Source organism: Nylanderia fulva, unplaced genomic scaffold (genome assembly GCF_048542155.1).
Source record: "Nylanderia fulva isolate GAGA-0341 unplaced genomic scaffold, ASM4854215v1 Scaffold35, whole genome shotgun sequence".
In the NCBI taxonomy this organism is placed as follows: domain Eukaryota; kingdom Metazoa; phylum Arthropoda; class Insecta; order Hymenoptera; family Formicidae; genus Nylanderia; species Nylanderia fulva.
The window spans coordinates 1,573,807-1,594,773 of NW_028190422.1; the positions used below are offsets into that span (position 1 = coordinate 1,573,807).

The window sequence follows — 20,967 nt, forward strand, 5'->3', positions numbered from 1 at the left end:
GACACGCCGACGGCAAGATTGGATATTTGCGCGCCTCCATTTCGAAGCACGAGATTATTAATTAGTCGGCGACTCTATATATTAGGGCTATCAATCGCGCGGCGGCACACGTTGCTATGCATCTCGGACAAGTTTCGAGATGATCATCAAGTTCTAACAAGCACTTAATACCACGATCGCTTCCGGCTCAATTTTCCGACATCCGACACGTAAACTTTGTGAATATACGGAGGCGTGAAACCGATTTCGAGTTATATATTTTAAGGCGATTTAAATTTCAAACTTTAGAGAGAAGAAGAAAGAACGAGATTTCATCTTAAATTTTGTATTGATTTAAGCTGATTGTGTATATTTTGCACGTTTGTATTACATTATAGGCGAATATTGTTGGCATATGTATAAACGGAGGGGGTCATCGTGCCGCGTTAATTCCGCTTGTCGGTTGGTTTGCTAGACGCAATATTTACAATGCAAATATTCTCATACGCGTGCGGGTTGTTAATGAAACCCTATTATTTCGTTATTCATTTTTCAATATTTCCGGAAGCGAATAAACGCGCGTTCTCTTTTCGTATATATGTCACATGATTGCGCTTTCCGTGCGAAATTACTCTGGCTCAGCTAGCTCATCCTTATCTCCTAGATTAGGATCAAATTTCGCTGTCTGCCCTCTAATCGTGATAAACGATGATTCGCCAATTAATTCGTGTCATGACGAAAAACGACTTTAGTTCGCTCCCCCGCGACAAAAATTCGCTAACTATTTTACGCCGGGGATAACATTAGCTTGGCATTTCGCGAGGTTAATAGTTCATCCGAGTCGCATTTATCACTCGGTAATTTCTTTCATCAATAAATGTAAGATCAGCATTAACATGTCAATTGCCAATAACATTCTCGTATAAACGAGAATTGAGAGATTTGGATGAGAGCGCATCGCGTTACTCATTTAAATCTCATTCCTGAAACGATATATGTTCTTTAGAAATTAATTAATTTTATTCGACAGAAAGAATCATGTAATTTTATGCTTTCCACATATTAAAAGCATTATTGATGTTCAATCAACAACGCTTTTTCAAGCACATGCCGCGAGAAAAGCGAAGTTGATTTACAACTTGAATTTCAATCGAAAAATTTTATATAACGTTTAAAATAACTAGCTTTTTTCTACATACAGGTACATTTGAAAAATTGCGTTCGCTTAGACTTTTTAATTCCAATCGCGTCGTGCGAATGCAAAAAACCGTAAGATTTACGAGAAAAATCCCGGAATTTTAACGAGATTATACGAGATTGAAAGTGCGCATATCAAACAAGCGGGGCGTAAGTCGTAAAATTCATGCGACCCGCTATACACAGTTCTTATCGTTCCGAAAATCGATTCTATCGCCGTATTTGTAGCCGCGAGAAACGTTGAAGCGCGCGATATTTCGCAACGCTCGCTTTATCCGCGTCATTTTGCGGTACGCACAAACTCTCTCGTGCAATACCGACGATCGCCGTTTACTTGCAGAGGAGCTTATAACGTATCTCGCACTTTCTCGTCCAGCCACTAATCTCGTCCACATTCTCATCAATGTCGTTCGATTGTGATTTTCGCAATATATCTGCTATACCCAACATGCTCCTCTCTCTTTCTCTCCCGTGCGATTGTTCGCGTTCGCCGATTATTCCGGTCTGTGCAATATACCGGCCTACACAAAGACCCGACGCCGTGTTTTACGAGCGAAAATCTCGTAGAAAAGAATGAGGCGCTAAGAGAGGCGCTAAAGACGAATTTGCTTCTTTGAAGTTCCTGAAGCGTGAACGATCCGTCCATCGATTCGCTTTCTGGGTTACCACCTGTCGTCTCGCCGGGATTATGCAAAGTCCCGAGCGGCGGTGGACCGCGGAGAAAATGTGTAATTAATCAGCGGATATTGTTGAACGTTCGCCGTGACGGTTGCACGTTTTACGACCTTACTACGGTCGCGCACAAAGAGCGCTGTCACTTTCTCGCGCGACGCTCTTTTAAAATACTACGAACGATCCTAGGTTATATATGCATATTACGGTTCTCGTTGCGCGTGACAGAAATAAAAATTAAGATTGAGAAACGAATATAAGAGGTAAATCAAAATTGGATAAATTTGCGAGAAGAAATTTCCAAGATTCGACAGGGTGTCTAGCGATCAGGGAAATCTGGAAAATCGGACATTGTCAGGGAAAAGTCAGGAAATTTTTACTATTTATCTGGATTTTTTCACATTATTCTACATTTGTCTCAATCAATAATTTGAAATTTTTTATTAAATAATAATATAAACGTTTCCTTGACTCCCAGCACGCTAATTTTCTATGTTGTTAAAAATCGATTCATCTACAGCGTGTTCGTTAATTTATATTCTCATCGTCGTGTTATTTTATTTGAATATGTTTAATAGAGATAAAAAAACTGAAAAAATTTGATATAAAATAGTTTATATAGTGACATGTTATTTCGATTATCGTACATAATGCAGATTGTATATTATTTAACTTCCTAATATTTTTCTTATTGACAAAAATATCTCAAGAATTTCATGATTTAACATATAATTGATTTAGCATATAGATATATGCAAATTATATATTTGGAAAAAATAATACTATAAAAGTCAGGGAAAAATGAATTTCTGGTCTTGGAGAGAGAGAAAATCTGAGAAAGCCAGGGAATTTTTTTCATTGAGTCTGCTGTCCGATTCATTATACATTATCATCTTTAAGACTGCGTCTCTCAAGGATATCACAGTTCTCGTTTAAAAGCGATGAACACTCGTGGCATTTGTTTCACGTATCCGTTTGGGTTTCTCTCTCTCGTGCAAATAAAGTCTACCGAATACTTTTTTCCCCTTTTCGAAACTACTTCCCGAACTGCCGCAAATTGCGTTAAACTCCTACTCGCCCGCAGCCGCGCCGAAGATCTCTTCAGGAAGCCGAGGATAGCAAACATTACGCAAACAACGATATGTCCATGTAGTCATCGCACAGAAGACGCGTGTACGGATGATAGAAAGTTAAGTGTCCCGTGGGCATACAATTACAATAGCAGCGATACGCTCCTGTAATATCGGAGTAGTAGCGGATAAGTATCGTGAAGAGAAGCGAGGAAGAGATGGAGACGATCGTACACAATTATTACAATATATTATTGCTACTTATTTCATTCGAGAGCACACGTAAAAAAATCTAATCTCAAGAAGGGATTGCGCAAGGTGGTTAAGATGTGCGGGATCTTCAAATAAGATCGAACCCGACGACACGGGTCTCTTTCTTCGTTTTCCTCTTCTACGGGGTCAAGCATCTTCAAACGCTCGTCCATACGTGGTGTATAACGAGTACGCATCGCGGGAAAAAAGGGGAAAAAAATTTGCGCATCGCCATAGCACGTTTTACATGTCGAAACAAAAGCCTGGATAAAAATCGACGCGCGTGACTCGCCGTGAGTCCGCGAGGAGAGTTCTGACGAGAAGTCCTGCAGACCGAGCTTCTGACACTTGAAAGTTTCTCGCGAGCGAAGAAGTGGGAATCACCCTGGATCGCAGAAATGTTACCGCATCATTTCCCGAGGGACGAGGAGGAGGACAGCGGCCGGAGAAGGAATCAGTTCAGCAAGGACGAGCGGTTACATCTGCTGAATATAATGAGCCAGTACGCGCCGCTGCTGGACGACACGAGTGCGTCGGTGTTTGACCGTCGGGAGATCTGGCGCGCGATCGAGCGGGATTTTCATCTCGCGGGTTTCACCGGCAAGACCTCGGCGCAGCTGAAGAAGTACTGGCAGAACTACAAGTACCACGGCAGGAGAGCACAGACGGTAAATCTCGTCGGTGTGCGCTCGCGTGAAATTAGCGTCCGATCGGTGACCTGAAATTCGTCTTGCTAAATAAACGCTCGTCTTTTCCTCGGTCTCGTCTCGATTCGCCTTCGACTGTCTCTCTTTTCCTTTCTCTCTCCCGACTTTTCTATTTCTCATTCTCGCGCGAGTCTGGAAAAGTAGATGAAAGTATAAATATATATATATATGTATATACATATATAAACACGCGTGTAAGATAATAATGAGTTATGCACACACAATAGTTTGCGCGTTATCCCAAACGGTCCATTAGACGTTATGCAAGAACGTTATAACTCTCGTTCGACGATCGTTTTCGCTTCTTTTTGAGCTATATTCTTGCCGAATTTACGATTTGGCACGTTCGTGCGAAGATGCTTGAATATTTGCCAAAAGTTATTCAAAATCTCGTTTACATCATTTTCATCGTACCTTCGCGTGCTATTATCCCGCCGCAAATTTTTTTGTAAATTTATTCTCTCGTGTAAAATCGACTCCTGTCAAATTACTATACAGGGCGTGAGGAAACACTCGAACGCAACTTTAAAAGAAGCGATGGAGGAGTCGCTGTCGAATCCGGATGTCCCTGAAAATCGCGATAATCTTGAATCGACGAAGGTCATCAAGGGATCATTGGCCACTCCTTGCGTTTCTCTTCGTCTCGACGAAGAGTCGCCGCGGAACATCGTCGAGTCGGGATGTCGTCAGCGTCAAATATATGGGGATAATGGAACATTCTTACGGAAATTAAGTGCCACGACGATCCTCCCGACCGGTATGTTTCCAGCTTATCGCGTCTCTTTAAAGAAATGTCTCCGTTTTTTAAGTTCCCTGCGGCAGTTCATTCCAATCCGATCTTTTTACCGGTCATAATTACTCACTTTCGTAGAGTGGAACCGCCTAACGAGATGGTTATCGGAGAATGCAGTAAGCTGTAAAGTATAAATTTATACGCGATACTGAATTACAGCATGAAAAGTGAAATTTACTGCATCGTATACTTGAGCACCGAAAATATCTTTTTATTAATGATTAGCGTAAATCTTACATTGCACGATTTACGCGTAATATAAAAACGAACGGTTTTTATTTGTCGTATTTTTCGCTCCAATATCAACGTCGTCGTTTGGAGGATATTTCGAGAAATATATCTAACTCTCAATCTCTTAGCGTGTGTCGCGACGATAAGCTACTTCTATGAAAGTACTTGGCCATTTTTAAGACGCTTTAAGTTTTATTACCTTCCTTATCCTTATTACGGCTCGTCTCGCTTATCGTCGTCGCCGTCGTTGCTTTAAAGAATATTTCGTGCTTCTTTAAATCTGTCAAGTTTTCATGAATCGATAAGCTTCCTCTTTAGATTCGTTCGATCGTTACGAGACCGTGGTCTGCTTTTATCAAGACTCAATAATGCGCCCGAGTTTTTTATCCTTCTTATTATTCTACTCGTTTATCGTTGAGTGTAGCAAAGAATATCGTGACTTTCTTCGTGGACCTTTTAGACCTTCGGAAAGGCTATCAACCGCGTAAAAGGATCGTCTATAGTAGCTATTTTATGACGGTTATCCGATCGAATCGATATACTTTCTTCGATATTCATCATTCATGCGATTTATATTTTTTCTCACTCATTTATATAAAATTTAAGAATTATAGTCGTTCTGTCTATAAAACATAGATGGTTTTTTTTCACAAATTTTATAAAATATTAGAAAAGGGAGATTATACACTGAAAAGAAGTATATCGATTTTTCATAACGGATATTATAATGGCTTGTAATTTTTAGATTTAGATTCATTCGGAAAGAATCAATTTAGCTCGGAGATGTCGCAGAGAGAAAGATTTTCAAATAAGTTTTATGAAGACACAAGGCCATTGAATGTAATAGAGCAGCATAAGTCGGAAAAACCAATAGGTACCGATGTGATAGTCTCTAATACTAATTCCATGGACAATAGCGTAACTGTATCGGTGATTTGCTCCGATTTGCCCGAACGAACTCCCGAGTTTTTCAGCCAGAATCAGCAATCGAAAAGAAAACGCGAGGGAGACGTGCCTCTAGATAGATCCTCGTTTCAAAGCAGCGTTTCCATCGCCTCAGGTGATAGAATTTAATTTAATTTCTACAATTCTCGATTTTCTTTATCAATTGCCGTCAGTATCAGGTGCGTTAGTGTAATTTAATTAATGTAATAACGACCAATAATGATCTACCCTCCATTTCGTATTGTTACTTTTATTTCTTTTTTTATTTTTAATTTCGATCGTTAACAACAGATGCGATGCAATTAAATTCGATCAGGGATGGGAATATATTTTATCGAAAAAAAGATATCGATGTTTATTTCTTGCGCTTTCGTGCTTTAATAAATGCATTTTCATTTGATGCGTCAATAAAATGGCTCGCAAGAAAGTCGAAATTGCGGACAAATAGCCGGCATGTCGCAGCGACAAAAAATTTCATCTTTCTGTTCAACCATCAGCTGCATCGCCGGGCAAGAAACGCAAGAACGACGATCACTCCATTTTCCCGACGGTTGCAGTCGCGGCAAAAGGGCGTTGCTTCCTGCTGCAGCCCCGACAGTCTGATAATCACGACGGAGTAATTAATAAAAGAGAGAACGCGGTTGAAACGCGCCGGAAATTGGAGCCATCGAAGAAAGAATCCGCCGTTCTACCATCGAAATTCGCGTGGCGAAGCGAAATTTCATGCTCGGAGTCGAGCATTTCAGAGACGAGAGGTATTTCTGCGACTAGTCGGGAAGATTTCCCAACCGAAGATTTTTCCGCCTCTCATACCCGTGACATTCGGGATTCGACGTGCTGCAGAGGTAGATGCGAGGAATCGAGAATTCACGAGAACGCGACGTCGTTGCGGAATCAACGAAACGACTTGGACGGAGCGAGATCGCGTATTTCGAATGCGGGATTATGGGATCCGGATGCGGACAATCTGCTCGAATCGGAGCTGCGAGACGAGCTGGGTTACCGATTGATGCTGCATCGACTGGAAGTATGCGTCTCGCCGACTTTGTACAGCGAGATTCAGCGGCTATATAGGGGATGATTATATTTTGCAGACCGAGGAGAAGCGGCTAAAAGTGAAAATCGCTGAGATGGCTATTCAGGAGATTCGATTCAGAATACGAGCACTGAACGAGGACGTTCGCCGCGCGGATGAGCTGCACGAGTTGCATCTGGCACTTGCGACGGCTCAAGCGGTAAGCCGAGTCGAATCCGCGAACGCGATATTGCAAGAGCGCATTTGCCGGGTTACTGTCATCCTCAGTCAATGGCGGCATTATATTTTTTTTTCTTTTTTCGCTCGCGTTATCCCTCGATTTTATCCGATAATTCGATGTCTCGTTCAAGCGTAGCGTATATATTTCTGTACTGTACCTGTGTGAACATAAATAATTCCCGAGGAAAATATTTTTTACGGAAATATATTTCCGAGAGAAAGAGAGAGAGACCCGTAATTTATTTTATAATGCTGCATAAATATGACATCGACGTTGCGCGCGGAATGCATTTCGCAATCGTTTAAATGATGTTTAAAATTTGCTTCTGGCAGCCTTGCGCGAATGGAATTCTTTAAATTATCTTATGTACAGGAATATTCTCTTCAATTCTTTGGAGTTTTAAGTCTAAATACTTTTTGCATGCGCGCGTCTTAAAAGCTATTTATACAACATAAAAAATTATAAGTAAAGGAATATTTATGTAGATCTAAAAAGAGAGGTGTATATATATATATATATATATAAGAAGACTTTATTTTCTTACCGGCAGAATGGAGCTCGAGGACTGCATGTTTAAGAAGCCAAGTAACTTTACTGAAAGAGAAATGGGAAAGAAACAAGGTTTCGAAAGATACGAAAATACGTCTGGTGTGCTTGAAGTTATTTTTATTAATCACCATTATATCGGATGTCACGATGTCTCGTCATTTAGAAAAAACGCATGAGACCATACAAAATAACAATGCGCTTAGATTTTTGTGATAACCGAGCAACGTCTCGAGGTCGCGTTATTTGTTGCATTCGCTCTCTGCTTCTTTACTTCTCTTATTTGTTTTTTCTTCCTTTTTATCATATCGATTGCATAATCAGAGCAATTGCAACCATTTCTCACCATCGATTCAACAGATCATCGATTACGTACAACAAACTACGGAACAATAATTTTTATATCACGTAACAAGACGCTTTTTTCGTCCCATCTCTCAGCACCGTACTCTCCCCCATCGTTTCAACGTGCTTTTTCCATCCCTCGTTATCTTTCCGCCATCTCGCACCTTCTCCATTTCCCTCACGTACGTTAGTGTTTCTCTTCGTATTTAATGATTGTTAATAATTATCACAGAAAGTTCGTAAAACAATGATGTTGACGTTTATTAAGTGTCTCTGTTCGTGTTTCTCATGTGTGCCGAACGGATGCATGTTCGGGTATATGTGTGCGTATGTGTGGCCACATATATATATATATATATATATATATATATATATATATATATATATAATATGTGCACGTATGTGTGTCGTGTATTTATATTGGCGTGTCTCTCGTGTATATTATGTTTTTAGACGGAAAAGTTTCGCACGTTGCTGCAAATATAGTAACAGTAGTTAGCGTTAGAGTACATACTAGCGATAATAGTAGCGGTACAAGTAGCGATATAAGTACAACGGTACACATTAGAATAGCTTTTTCGTACTTCGCAGTGCTTAAGAATAATAATCTTACTGTAGTAGAATATATTTTAGACTCTTGATTTGACATTAGCATTGAAAAGTTCTCTTTTCGAGATCACGGTGCGTAAAACGAGTAAGAGAGAGAGAGAGAGAAAAAGAGAGAAAGAGAGAGAGAGAGAGAGAAGGTAGTTGTGGAGAGAAATGTCGGAAAAAATTTACGCGCTTATTCCAATATGTATCTCTGTTCAATTCCATTGCAATTCCTTTATCGCCTTCTAGATCGTTTATCCTCGGTAAGTGAGTATCAAAGAAAACATATAAATAATTTACAACATTGATTATCGTATTTACATTTTGCATTTTTACAATGGAATAGTGTATTTAACTCGGCCAATTAATTAAGAGTGAAACTTAAGTTACACAGAAAGAACTGCTACTTCTTTCATCTACGATTTCTCCCATCACTACATAATTTATATATTAAGGAGATTCGTGTGTGATTGTATAACACATTTTTATTTTTACAATTTTTAAATTGTTAATGTTAAATATTTTTTTAGCAATAAAGTATCGCAAAATTTAGTATTAAAATAAGTATTAAAATTATTCGAAATAGTTGAGAAAAAATGTTAATAATGATTTGCATATTAATGAAAGTTGAATATAAATTTAAATACCTATATAATCACTGTTAAAATAATTTATTACAACGAAAACATTGGCTCGGGAATGATCAAAGAATTCGTTAAATGAAAGAGGTAATAATAGTTCTGCAACATTTTACATAATCGTATAGGTGTTCTTTTTACATCAACCTTCTATAACTCACGGTAACTTCCTAAAGCTATTTTTACAACTATAGATATATTGTGATTCATATACTTCCGAGATATTCAACACTTCCCGGAGGAATAATATCGTTAGAGTAGTTCAATAACAATCGGAAAATGGGTTACAGAAGGTTAATCTTCACAAACGTGGCATGTAAAATTGCAACAACACAAAATCTGTTTCAATAACCACTAATAAAAATACCAAAGCAAATGAAGGCCGAAAATACATACATGGATCATAAGTCTTGGACATTCTTACATAGTGGAGTCTAACCGTTCTGCTTTGAATCGACCGAATCTAATCACCATAAATGTTCCATTTGTTTCCGGTATTGAAAGCACGGATCGTATTCCCGAGCGCGTGAGACTGCGATAAAAATTCCAAATCTCGGAGTTAGAGAGGCGCAATTCCGTGGACGGTAGTTCGCGCGAATATCGTACGACAGTTTTATTCTCGAAAACATCGTCTTTTTCATCGCTAGCGTGTCTCTCTGATCTCCGGTAAACGTCAAGACCTCCTGTCGCAAATTAAAGGCGAGAGCTGTGCTTGATTGCGATACAATTAGCCTTGGGAAAGTAATCTGCGAAGTGACCAATATCTTTTTATTATAATATGATGAAATTAAATATTTTACCGAAACGACGGCTTTTGAATTAATTGGCGTAACGCGCTTCAAGGATCCAGTCGATTACATTACGCGATAAACGGTTGCAAGCACGAATAAATGCGACGTTGAGATCTGTTTGCTAAATTAAATTTGCAATTGAGAACTCTTGTTTCACAGCCATTAGCACAATCGAAATGGAATCGAGTCGTTTTAGCGGTTAAAATTATGTAAATCGTAAAGAATAAGCTGTTTAAACGATGAAAACCAGATATATTCTATCGCGCGTTGGCTCTCGCTCAAATAAATATGCAAAACACGTTTAACGAATACAAATGGAATGATTATCTCGGGTTGATAGTTACATAATGACCCCCTGGAGTTTTATCGTGATATATTTTATTGTACTTTTCGCTCCAAGTTTTTTTTTCTTCCTCCATCGTCATCTTGATCGCGTGCGAGCCCGTTAATTGTCAATTATTAACGTTGACGTCTCGTGGGCGACCGCTTTGCGAAAAAGATGCGTCGAGATGAACGTAGTGAGATTGGAAAACATCGCCTGGAGCTGGCACGTATAGTGCTTTTTGCTTTTCTTTCCTTGCTCTCCATTCCCAGCCACTCTTCGTTGCGCTCGTTTACCCTCCTTTTTTTCTTCGTCCCTTCCCACTTCTTCTTTTCGCGAGCTACAAGAGACCCTTAGCTCGTACAAAGCAATGCTACAAGAATTTATTTAACACGAAAAGCATCTAGGAATTTCACTAAGCGAGAGTTAGCTCTTACACTTATGCGCTTCCCGTTGAAAATTGTAAAAATTGCTTAAAACGACTTTTTCTTTTTTTTTGTTTGTTTTACTTAATAATCTCTTATACGAAGAGATAAAAACTTAACTCGATACATACCGGCCGTTCGCGCGCGTTCTATACCCGTTCATATATATATCTCTCTCTGTTTATTCTGATCCGGGGTGGTAAGAGTCCATCAGCGGGGTTCAACTTTGCGCCAGAAAAGTAGAAAAACAGTTTCGGATCCGACGTTTAAAGGAAAATCAACCCTCGACCGCGCCGGAGCCGGCCGTGGATATTGCAAAAGCTAAAGCTTTGCTAAAGCTGATGGATTACTTCTTTTCTCATTAAAACGCTTCTAAAAATCTCTCTTCATTATGGCGCGCGGTTTACTTCTTTGCCGGTGCAATCTCCTCCCATCTGACCTGACACCCGCTTGAGATCGATGCACGAACTCGAAGATTCGCGATGGACCGCTGATCGAGATGAGCGACAACGGCTTCCCCCTTCCTGCTCGTCTTGCAACTTTTGACGCAATGATGCTGCGGATGCGCTGCGCCGAAGCAAAATCGGATACGCATGATAGAAAAATAAAACTTTCGATCGCTGCGACACCTTCGTAAAAATGAAGAACCGAGGAGGGAGGCTGAAGCGATCGCTGCGGGAGATCATTGTTGACTTTCTCCACCCCGGCTGTTTTTTTATATACGTCACCAAAGTGATTCGTCCCTTCGCATACCTTAATTCGCCGAACTCGACGCATGAGCTATATACGCGTCGCTCGTAACTTGGGTTGCACCAATAGTCTGATTGAATTAATCTGATAAGATCATTAATTTATCTCCGATTAGATTGTAGTATATTTATGCGAGTTCTTTGATAAATTTGGAGATTGGATTCGAATTAAAGTAAGTGAAATTAAAACTACAGCGAAATAAGTAGAGTGCGAAACGGGTAATGAAATATTGATCTTTCGATTGATTCTCAAGTGCAAAAGAAGGTAATTGTAATTTATATATCGAGTAAATCTTAATTAGACACGATCACATCGAGGTGTATACTTAGTGCCGAAATTTCCATATATTCTCCAAGTTTATCAGAGTATACGATCTTGAAACTTTGCTGGAAAATTTACAAGAAACCCTGCGCGCAGACAGAGAGGAAATGTTAAGTTTATGCTAACTGATGCTGGTGCAACCAGCACTTAACGCTCGACAGACGTTTAAAAACCGCCACTATCGATCTAACAGAGTGTTCCACGATTATTGCTAGAGTTCAAGTGATATCCAGAGTTGCGTTCGAAGCAGACTTTTAAACGCGGTTACATCCATTTCTTTCGGACAGGTCGGAACGAGCGAAACCGGCTATCAACGGCTATTTCGTCTTGGCAACTTGTCTCCCTCTCGTAGGAAAAAGAAAATCGCTTTTCTCATCGCGTCGAAAAGTTTCTCACTCCGACTTGTCAGAGACGGGACATGCTCGAGGCATGTTACGAAAAAAATGGCCCTTCGAGCCACGTCCACGATTCCGCGAGGCAAGCACGCACGTAAGTCATATAATCGCAGGAATATCGTAAAGTCCTATGAAGTAGAGTAGAGTGTCGTCAGCAAGAATGCAGCATCTTATGTAGTACGGTGATAGTAATGTGAAATCGAGCTTACCAGGCTTACTTTGAAGTATCTTAGAAGCATAAAAATAACGAGCTGACGATTCATCCAGAGAGTTTCCTCCTGTGCGAGTAACTTTCAAAATAAGAGACTGAAAATGCACAAGTAAGTCAAGCGACCGTGATAAAGATTGAATCCTCTAAATTGCAAGATATATTTCCTTACGTACTATTTCTTACGGCGCTCTTTTTACATACTGTAATGTTGATAACAATAGTAATATATTTATCGAAGAATATAAATCTACGTGTACGAACGATGAAAAATATACTTTTGAATAAATCATGTCTTGCTGCATAATCTGCTTCATTGCCGCTGATTTATATATTATTCTAGGATATTCTCATAAAAATATTCGCGATTGTTAGACTTATTTTCCTATGCAGGGATCGTCCATTTACATTAATGATATGCAACATTCGCGTAAATTTAACGCTTAAATCATGTTCGAGAACTGAAAAGGGTTCGATTTGAAAATAAAAAGAAAGTAGGAAAAAATATAAGAGAAGAGACTGCTTTTGACATAATTTTGATGCTATAACTACGTGACGCCTACCAGCGAAGCGCTGGAGAACGAGAAATAATGCGAAATTTTTCACATTTCTGATGACGGTTTCTCGAATAAATCTCCGGGACGTGGGTAAATTTGCTCGCCGGTGTAAAATACGCGTCATGAAATAGTCGTTATTTAGATTGAGGGGGTTGCTGTAAGCTCCGCTGAAGTCTGATGCGCGTGCACGACACGTGTTGATCTTCGCCAATATTTATATTCGTGTTAGGAGATTTCGCGCTCACCCTCTTTCTCTCGAGGCGAAACCGCGCGCGCGCGCCAACATCTCGGATAACGGCAGCTCGTTGATGTTTGTTTGTTGCTTAAGGGGGTGATTAAACGTCGGTCCGCGCGTGACAATTAAGGCGGTTCCGTGAGAGCTGCTTAAAGGTCCTTCCGGCAGCGTTTCGCTTTCTTGCGTGTCTCACCGAGTGGCGTTTTGCCAACATTTGCCCGATTTTTATGTCTCGTCAGCAGGCGAGACGGTTTGTTGCACGTACAACACTTTCCGCTTCTTCGCTCTGTCTCACTTCGAGATATATTTTTCTGGGCCGTTATTGCTTTTACAAACTATTCTCTCTCTGGATTGATAAATATTGGCTCTGCCGCGTTTTTCTTTTTCATTGCGCGTCGGTGAGAAATAACAGAGGACATATTCCCAATACGACTTGCTATCGTCGCGATACGTATAGACAGGTAAAGCCTCGGCTAGAACGTATAAATGCGAAAAATAAACGATAGATATCGAAGCGTTGAAATTGCGTAGCATTTCAATAACAATTTATTTGTTTACGCGGGATCAAGATATTGTGCGAGGAAAGCTCCCGACAACCCTCGGGCGTTTGCGCCGAATTCCTGGATGCGCGCGCGATCTGGAGCGGAACTCTGATCTCTGACATCGCTGGAAAGTTCGTAACATCGCGAAAAGTTAGCGCAGCAATTCTCTCAATTGAGCGAGTATCGAGATCGCGAGCTTTTGGAATAGCCTTTACCCTCGGTTCGATATTTCCCTTCGGATCGAGTATCACTTGATCTGTTCAGAGAGAGAGAGAGAGAGAGAGAAAGAGAGACTCTCCTTTCTCGAATTCTCTCCGCATCGATCCGAAGGAACGATTGAACTCGCGCGCGATTATCCTCGTTATTTCGTCCGTTTCGGAGAGTCTCTACTCGGATGATCGAACGGAAAGGAGAGCGACTTTGATTTTAAAATCCTCCTGTATACAAGAAAGTTCCGCGGCGACGATCTACTTACGTAAAATTTCGATCGACGCAAACATGACACATAAATCCTCGGACGCGAGTCTAACGTTCGGGAAAAATACTCTTTTAGTTACTATCACGTTCCAACAAGTCAACAAGTCGATGTTATTATACATGTTATTGATGATCCTGTCCACTTTCGTCGTCCCGTATATGTACTCGCTCGTCGTTATTGTAACGCAAACTAACAGAGGTGCTGTGAAAAAAAAATTTATTCGCGCGAGTAACTTCTTTGTTTAATAATACTTGAATTTCTTCACGTCCGATGATATAAGACATACGCGTCAAGGACCCTCGATTGCATATCCTGCAGAATATATAAATAAAAGGTCCCTCTCGAAGAAGCGATGCGTCATAATCCCTGACCCGCGAATTACGTAAGCGAATATCGCGGTTAATAGTTGCAATCGAAGTGCGAGTTCGCGCGCTTTCGGAAGCGAATCGCAGCTAATAATGTTATAATATCGTGTATCTCGAAAGATATTTGTCGATATTGTCTCGATATCGACAAATATCTTCGACGCTACTCGAGCTCCTCGGGGAGATGCTGGTGCGAGAAAAATAAGAAAAAAAAAGAGGGGAAAAAATATAGTCGGGAAGTTTGCCAATATCGACCTACTCCGCGATGCCTGTCACGCAGAGAAAACGTCCGCGCCATTTCATCGAGGACATCACACGCGTGTCTCTCCGACGCTTGCGAGTGCCGTAAATATTTGGTGTAGCTAAATAATGGGATACGTCGATCTGTAACGGGTGATTGATATCTCATCGGCGCGGGATGTCGTCGCTGCAGAAACGCGCACATCGCATGTGTCTCCACTTCCGACAAATTTCGGATATATTGATCCTTTCGTCACGCCGAGCCCGCATGCCTTTTGATTAATTTCGACCTCGAAGGATTCGCTCCAAGGATTGACTCACCGTAAATGGTGGTTCGACAAGAGAGTTGTTAATATTTGCTCGTGAGTAGGTAGCTCGCTTGAGATGACCGCGATGCTAATTTGCGACGACCCCGGGGTATTGTTTGTTTTAAGGATCTTTTGAAATCACATAATGTATAAATGGGAGTAATAATACATCGTTAGAATTCTAAAAAGAAAAGGATGAAAGGTGTCGGCGCGGACATGAATTCTTAAACACCAACTGAAGTTACACGAACAAACACAATCGCCGAGGACGTAATGGCTTTTGAGTTTATCATGGGTGTAATTAATCGTTGCTCTTGGCTGCTGAGATATTACAGTATGCAAACATACATATATTCCAGAATTTCCTTCGCCACCATTGTTATCGCCGCGATTTTACTTGGTTGCTCGCGATTCGCTTAACCGCATTGTTGCTCGTTCTATATATTCTGCAGGCTATCGCTCGATAAAGAAACGAATAAAACAAGTAAGGGAAGGAGCAAAGCAAGCATGAAAAGAAAAATATGTTCGGTATACGGGGTGATGAAAAATGCTCGGAAGTTTTACGAATGGAAACGCGCGAGAAAATAAAGGAAGAATAAAGAATAGCTCAAATTTCAGGTAGTTGTAAATCTTGAGCAGCGGGAAAAATCTGCAACTAATAGTAGTACTCGGGGAAGCGAAATTAGCGGTGGAAATTAAGTCATCGAATATACATTTCGCAAATGAGTTTAGTCTCGCTCGTTCAGAGAGAGTTAAACATGCTTTGGCCGCCGTTCAAGTTTTATTCTGGAAATAGACTTATCCGCCAACACCGAAATTCTAACCACGTGAGAACTTAGGCGAGAACACAGAAAGGGGAGGAGAAGAGAGGGATAAAGGTGTCGGGGGATGGAATGACGTTAAGGCGCAAGCACGCGCGTCTTGAATTTATAGCGAGTCGACGCGACGCGATGGCAAGTTTCGCGCGGCTAAAAAATTAAGAAAAAATGAAGATGCACGAGAGATACACGAGATGCTCGTAATATCGAGCGTCGTCAATTTAGTACAGCATGACAAAAAAAATTAGAATGACATATCGTCGCGACACGCGGACGACAAAGACTGCAGAAATATGAGTATCTTGCACGTTTACGGTGCGACGAACATTCGTTCTGAAAAGTGTCGGATAAGTATAGAATTTCGATATATTCGCTTTTTCATTCTTCCGTCAGATGCGTACGAAACAAAACGAAATATAATATTTATCGCAGGCGAATCGTTTGTAATTTTCCGTACGAATTGATTACACGGATCTCGTTGCAGGTTTGCGTAGCTTTTTGCGCGTGAAAAATTGAGGGATAAAAGTGCCGCAATGAATGAAAAACGTAGCGAGCGTAATTTTTTAAAGCGACAAGATTCATGGAATTCCATTGCATTGTTCGCACATGGTTGATACGCGCATGCGAAATGAATAGCGGATTCTTAGGTCTTCTCTAAATCAAGCGGGATACACCAGTCGGAATTCTAAAGCGATGATTTATGTCGCAAATTTGCCGAATACATTTTGCAAACTTAATATTTGTCTCTTAGGGCAAATATCGTTTTATTATTTCAGTCGAGCTTATATATTTTTACGCGCCGCATCCGGTGCGTAAAATTTTTGTCGCCTTACAAATATATATGCAAATCCACGTTATTTGGAGTAATAACGTACGTTTCGTAACGCGCGCGAGTTGCATTTAAATCTCTAGAGATATTCCGGGCTTGTGAATTTTTGTTGCCGGTTATGCGGTTATTTTTCTCTGTCACAGACTCATTCCTCTGTAAGTTGACTCGTATCTTTTCTCGCTTTGCATTCATCCAGTCCGTAGAATTGCGGAACGTGCGACGATAGAAAAAGATAGAACCCTCGCTTTGAAAATTCAATGGTACTATGTGAATTTTAGCTTCTCAAAGGAGTTCTCTCTTTCTCTTTCCTCCTTTCGTTATTTCGTCTTTGCAAAAACTTTTTACTTGTTCCTTTTTTTTAAAACGCGTTAATTTTCCGCGGCAATAAGATTTTTTTGCAGGCGCACGCGTCGTAAAACTTACTTCAAATCTCGCCCATTAACATACGATTGTATATTCGTATACATTTTTTATCCGACAAAATGAGTGAATTTTTTACTTTTACACGGTTTTAATTACCGCGCCGCGTCTGAGATTTTTCGCGGACAGATTATGCCATTAAATAAGAACCGAAGCTTGAAACCGAAACTCCTCTGTGGTTTCCGAAAAAACGAATCCTGGTTTTTGCCCGCGGAAAGGTGCAGCTAGACGCATCGTCGTGCAGTTTTTGGCAGCAACGCGTTACATATTGCATGGCAGCAGCAGACCGAATGCTTATGCATTTTTCATAAGTCGTCGGCGATCCTCTCTCTCTCTCGGACCTCATTTAACTTGCCGTTATCTCTCTTACGCCACCGATCCCTCGTGTTTGCTTTCTCGCGAGATGTTTTTCCAGTTTCGTCGGAAACGACAATTCTTATCCGCCCTCGCGTGTAAACGTGGGTTTATTCTTTAAAAGGTCTGACCGAGGGGTCATGAACCGTGCAAGATTTATGACGGGCGCCACCCGGGTCTCCTTATTGTCGTGGAGAATCCCACCCTCGTCCCATATATATGTATAAGAAACGCCATATCGACACAGCTAACCGCTAAACTCGCCTCGCGCTTTTCTTGTCTTTTCTTCCATTCTCGCGCGATTATCTCCAACATTGTTCCTTTTTGTTCTTCTTTGCATGAGTTCGCCCGAGCACTCATTCGGCTATATCTCGCAGAATGTTATAACGGATCGATCCGAGAGACGTCTGGCGCGTCCGTCTTTCTCTCTTCTATCTACTTCCATACCTATCTACCTCACTCTCTTTAATCGTCCTTGGCGCTCTCGCTCTGTCGCGTTGGATTTTCCCCGCTCTTATCCGACGAACATCTGACGTTTCTCCTTAATATCGGAGAATAGCAGATCCGAAATTCCGATAAATCCGTGTACCAATAATGTCACGTCGCTCTATACTAACTAAATACAAGTCGTTATCGCTATTCGCTCCTCCCTATGTGTGCGTACGCGTATATGTGTCTCGCTTTATTGTCTCATCGGGATATCGAGTGCGATTATAGACAATCAATTGTGTCAGTCGAGTCGAATTTTCGACGTCAATTGTTCCCCATATCGGTTCCCTTAATCGCATTCGCGCAATGTTGAGATATCTGTCTCATAAGCTCGACCTTTCCCTTATTTAGCTTAATCACTCTCGACGTTCGCTTTATTTCAATCTGATATTTCTGTCCCTTCCGCCACTTTCCTATCTTTGACTTCATTTTCATATTTCATGAAAGTAAACGTCTTACATTATAACGATGATTAATCGATCGGTCGTTATGTGAAAAATATATAGATTATCGTTCTCTTTCAGTCTTGTTTCAGAGTCGTTTTTCATGTAATTCTAATCAGTTTATTCTAGGTAAAAGTGCCTGTTCCGACGCCCGGTACTCTCTTCTTTGATTTTTTTATCGATCGTAAGTTTTATTCTACTTGAGTCATCTTGAATAAAAATTAGATCGTTGAAATTCACAAGTGGAGGAATCAAGAGCCGTCGATGATTATAATTAAAGCACGTAGAATTTTGAAAGGTCTACGAGAAGTAGATGTAACTTTGCTCGTTAATACTCGACGGTCGATCGTTATTGCTATATTACTTGTGGTACTCATATTTAATAAATCTCATTTATTATTTTCATTAGTCTCGCTGCCTTTGTAATTCTATTTCTACACTTTCTAGCGAAATATCCCATTATTTCTGCGAGCGTATTTCGCGATACACATACAATATAATAATACAACTTCGCTCCTCGCGATCTTCAACACACCAGGATATATATCGTTCTTACCATACTTACTTTAATTATATTCGCTTTTCTTCGATTTCACATTCTATATAATCCGCCGAGGATTCTATTGATGATACGGCCGCGGTGCAAATGCAGGCAAATTGTACGGTCGCGTACGGTTTCCTCTCTCGTATAAGTGACGTAAAACACTCATTAATATCGGAAAGAGTAGATTGCCATTATCCATCTTCTTTCCTTCTTGCTTAGTCACCGTTCCCGTATCGCCGAATTTTTGCCACGCCGTCTAATGCCGGCGTTACGTAAGTCGCGCGAGTCGATGGCACATTCGCGGTTTGTTAAGAAATCACTTTTGCACGCGCAAATGGTGGCGACCGGGCATCAAATCGCTGCTGCAATTTTGTCGGTAGCACGCAACGCTCGTTAATACCCGACATCGTTTTTTGACATTTAAAAATGAGTAATCGACAGCATACTTTTGAAGCATCAATCTTATATAAAGTAATATATTACATAAATGTCTCCAAACGTAGTATATCGATATATTTCTACTTATCGATTGAATGTGTGAATTAAGATCGAATGACGAGAACATTTAATTGAATCGCGTTGCGCAAAAAAGAAAGGGAAAAAAGAATACAAAAGAAATAGAGACGGAGTGCACCCCTCTCTCGTTGTTATTGTGTGTGCTATTCATCGTCGTAAAAATTTGCACGTCTCCCGATTCTTTTGTCGGTATTGTTGAAATACGTACGTGCCTCATTGTGTGACTTTGAAATTTTTCTTCGTACTTGCTACGCAACGGCGCACAATGCGCGATCAGTTGTGTCTGCATTTGAATGCTTGCCCCTGCTGCAATTTCTACCCTTGCTACCCTTTCGTTTTTTTCCTTCTCTTTTTTTTGTACCTAATATAGAACCGCGCTGCAATAATCGAAAACGCCAGTGAGCTTCGTTGAAATTCGTCGCTCGTCGAGCGTCTTCTCTGAATTTTCTTCGTTATCTCATTACCGTGACATTACTTTGTAGGGAATAAGGAAAATGCAGAGGAAGAATAACGCGGGACAAAAGAAGCTGCTTTTGAGGCGAGAGAGCGTCCCGACGAGAAAATGCTCTCCCTCTCGTAATTTATATATATCTTCATCGTTCGTACTCTAACAATTTGTTCATATTGAAGTCCTGCACGTTCTCTAAGTAAGAATGTAATTTGTCACGTCCAGTCTCCTTGAAAGCTACGATTTACTTGAACGCTACACACCTATTTAGCATCGCGAGATTCTCGAAATCGGATCATTAATGAAAATGGAGGGATCGATTTTAACGAGGAACGAGAATCGATCTTCTCCGAGAGTGAGATAGTTTATAATTCTTTCCTTCGACACGAGAGAGATTTCTCCAAAAATATTCGCAAATCTCTACATCTCAGACGCTTTTCGCGCTTATTGCCTATATAATTTCTATTATTACGTGCATGCCAGACCGCGCGGATGTGGACTTGCCTTTCCTCAGGGTCATCGTTTCTCATCGGCCGATTATCGGGACGAGCGGCCAACTCGCGCCGATAATTACGCAAATGAGGACGGCGCGGAGACTTCCGATTTCGAAGGGTCGGGTGCCGTTTGTGATGGAAATCAGGGTTACTCGCCGCCCAGCGACAACGCCTGGACGATCCTGGGATCGGCCTTGCTACCCTCCCGGAACTCCTCGAGCGTGAGCTTGTCGTCGTGGTTCTTGTCCATCTGGTCGAAGATTTTGTCGACCCTTTTCTGCGGTGTGTTCTCGTCCTCGGCTTGCGGCTGCTGGCCCTGGAACATCCAACGTTATCCGCCCCTTGGAATTTCATTAATAGACGGGATTCAACGGGACTCCCAAATTACCGTGTTGTGTTATCCTTACTAAAGAGGGGGAGCGAAATGTGCTTCCTAAAGTGCTTCTTTATTAC

At 40.9% G+C, this 20,967-nt stretch overlaps 2 protein-coding genes across 4 annotated transcripts in view; one reads left to right on the forward strand and one right to left on the reverse strand.

Annotated features, from left to right (window-relative positions):
• Positions 1–4,399: 4,399 nt before the first annotated feature.
• LOC146722208 (uncharacterized) lies at positions 4,400–7,262 on the forward strand. The gene is made up of 4 exons (XM_085485194.1): positions 4,400–4,634; positions 5,647–5,961; positions 6,344–6,873; positions 6,941–7,262. Exons 1-4 carry the CDS (start codon positions 4,415–4,417, stop codon positions 7,235–7,237), a joined length of 1,362 nt encoding a protein of 453 aa, XP_085341320.1. The 5' UTR covers positions 4,400–4,414; the 3' UTR covers positions 7,238–7,262.
• Positions 7,263–7,751: 489 nt separating this feature from the next.
• Positions 7,752–20,967, reverse strand: part of LOC114935011 (frequenin-2) — a 44,366-nt gene continuing 31,150 nt past the window's right edge. For all 3 annotated transcript variants that reach the window (XM_029307756.2, XM_029307755.2, XM_085485236.1), the window contains exon 8: positions 7,752–20,830. In XM_029307756.2, the coding sequence (XP_029163589.1) occupies positions 20,663–20,830 (168 nt within the window). In that variant the 3' untranslated portion in view covers positions 7,752–20,662. The remainder of the gene's footprint in view (positions 20,831–20,967) is intronic.